Raw genomic sequence first — 2,809 nt, forward strand, 5'->3', positions numbered from 1 at the left:
CTCGCCCTAGGGGTGCTCCGGGGTGCTCAGGGTGCCCTGCCGCAGACGGCATCCCCAGGGTCAGGGTGTGCAGAAGGGACACCCCAGGGGTGTGGGGAGCCCTGCCTGGCAGATGTAGCCAGAGACCACCTTTTCCAAGAGGGAATGGGGCAGAAAAATAGATCACCTTGCCTCCAGTTAAAAATAAGCTGAGAAAGAGAGGAGTTAGGTCCCTCCGCAGGTGTGTGTCTGCACACAGCCAGAGGCCGGGGACCCCCGACCCCACCCCAGCTGATCCCCACAGTGGGGAGAAGTCCGCATGTCCAGAGATGCTCATGGGAGCCTGGGGATGTCCAGCCAAACCCCCCCTGATCCCATCACATGTACCGCTCCAGGCCGGCGGGGAAATTGGGCTGCCTCACATAGGCGTTGTTGGAGCCGAACTGGCTGAGGGGCGACGCAGAGAGCCCCAGGAGCTGCTCGCTGTGCTCCGTGCAGGCTGGGGGCCGCATGGCTGGCAGGGCCAGTCTGTTGGGAGCCCCGTAGAGCTGCGGGCTGCCAGGCGAGTAGCTGCCCTGTGCCATGGGCAGGTGCGGGGGTGAGGCAGCATACGGGTAAGCCAGGGTGTTGGGGCCAGCCCGGCCCAACAAGCTGGGGCTGACAGGCTGTGCCTGGAAGCAGGAAGGCTCAGAGCTGCCAGCAGAGCAGGCGGGAGCCAGCTCAGCTCCAGGCAAGCCCAGCGACGGGTGGCCCAGCTCGGCGGGTGGTGAGGGCTGCAAGGCCTGCTGCCCGCTGATGAGGCTGTCGATGCTGAACATCCTGGGATGCTGCGCCAGTGGTGCTGCCCCGGCTGCATAGGGGTGGAAGACGGTGCCGGAGAGCTGGGGGCCATAGCCGGGCGAGCAGAGGGCGTTGGGGTAGGGTGCTGCTGGTGCTGCGGAGCGGCCGGCGGGCGGAGGCGTGAAGGCGCTGGAGTTTTGCATGTAGCCAGGGTAGGTGGTGATGTCGGTGCGCTTGAAACGCTTCCTCCGGCGCAGGAAGCTCCCATTATCGAACATGTCCTCAGCGGCCGGGTCCAGCGTCCAGTAGTTGCCCTTGCCAGGGTGGCCGGGTTCCCGGGGGATCTTGACAAAGCAGTCGTTGAGGGTGAGGTTGTGGCGGATGCTGTTCTGCCACTTCTTGGGGTTCTCCCGGTAGAAGGGGAATCGCTCGGTGATGAACTTGTAGATGCCCCCCAAGGTGAGCTTCCTCTCAGCGGCGTTGGCGATAGCCATGGCGATGAGGGCGATGTAGGAGTAGGGGGGTTTGCCCCGCTGCACCGGCCGCTTCCTCCGGCGGCCCCCGGCGGGGGGCGGCGGCTCCTCGGGGGGCGGCGGCGGGAGGGGGGAGCTGCCCCCACCGCCCCGCGGCTCCGGCTTCACCGGCGGCGCCTGGCCGGCGGAGGGAGACCCCCGGGGCGGCCCGGGGGAGCCGGGGCTGGCCGCGGCGGCGGGGCTGGGCGCCGGCAGCGTGCACATGCCTCGCAGGCAGGGGAAGCCGGCCGCGTTCATATACGGCCCTCGCCTTCCTCCTCCTCGGAGGATGGGGGGGGGGGCGGCGGCAGGAGAAAGAGCCCCCCCAAGGGGGGGGAAGGGGGGAGAGGGAGGGGAGGGGGAGGAGGGGCAGGCGCCGCGGCAGCTCCCGGCGATGGGGAGGTCGGTCCCCAGCTGCTTTGCAATATATAGGGCGGCCGCCCCCCCGGAGGGGCGTGCGGTGCCCGGCCCGCCCCGACCCCTCTCCCCCGGCGGGAGGAGGAGAAGGAGGAGGCCCCTGGGGAGGGGTCCTGACTCCCACGGCTAAATCCCCCAGCCTCTCCCCAGGGTTTTATTTCGCAGCCATGCCCCCGAGCCGTCCCTCCCGCGGGGGTCCCGGGTGCCAGGGCGGCGGCCGGCTCCGCTGCCGAGCCAGCCGGGCCATCCTCCGTGGCGCTTTGCTTTCTTTTTAACCGATGTTTCCTCCCAGGAGAAAAACTAAACCAAACAAGTCCCGACGACCAGACCAGGGTGAGTTTGGTTCCGCAGCCAGCCCCCAGCAGCAGAGCAGGTAACCTCCCGCCGGGACCCCCGCACCACTTGGATTTCGTTGTCGTCTTTTTTTTCCTGGGAAAAGCTCTCAGGGGCGGCCCCGGGACGCAGCGGCGGCAACAGCCGGGGGTTTCTCCTTGAAACCAAGCCCCTCGGTTTAGTTACTTTGCAGCCTAGTGAGACCTCCTGGGTAAGGAAATCCTGGGAAAAGTTTTTTTTCTTTTTCCCTGGGAGGGAGGAAAATGGTCCTTAGAGCTCGGGGCTGCCCGCAGGTACAAGGGATGCAGGACAGGGATGACATTTTGGGGGCGGATGGGGGAAGTGGGGGTCTCTCTGTCACTGCAGAGGCGCTGAGCCCACGGCTGAAGCTGAAGGAAGGCACCGGACTCAGAAAGCCCTCCTGGGCTTCGGGGAAAACCTCTTCAGGTCTCATCCTGCGTTCCAGAGCTGGCTGGGCAGAACCACAGTCCCCCATCCACGGCATATGCCAATATTGGAGCTGGGGGGGCTGCTGGCTGCTTTATCAGCACAGAAAAAGCCATGGGCTTTCACACCGTCCTCACCCATTGCTGCTGAGCATCACCTCTAAGCCAGATGCCCACCCATGGAGAGCCTGGCCCAGAGCAGGTAAGGGAGCCGCTGCAGCAGGGTGGGCTGGACAAGCCGGAGGGACTTTTTATAGCCAGGTCACAGCTTTGTATGTAGCTAGGTGTCCATGTCCTGAGAATACAGGTAGAAATGTCTACATCATTAACGCAGTGGCAGAT

At 65.5% G+C, this 2,809-nt stretch overlaps 1 protein-coding gene across 1 annotated transcript; it reads right to left on the minus strand.

The window, feature by feature from the left end:
* Positions 1-356: 356 nt before the first annotated feature.
* Positions 357-1,529, minus strand: FOXE3 (forkhead box E3; the record flags this gene model as incomplete). The annotated part of the gene is made up of 1 exon (XM_082311861.1): positions 357-1,529. One exon carries the CDS (start codon positions 1,527-1,529, stop codon positions 357-359), a length of 1,173 nt encoding a protein of 390 aa, XP_082167987.1.
* Positions 1,530-2,809: the final 1,280 nt, after the last annotated feature.

This window comes from Platalea leucorodia (assembly GCF_965183815.1).
Source record: "Platalea leucorodia genome assembly, chromosome: 5".
NCBI classification, from domain to species: domain Eukaryota; kingdom Metazoa; phylum Chordata; class Aves; order Pelecaniformes; family Threskiornithidae; genus Platalea; species Platalea leucorodia.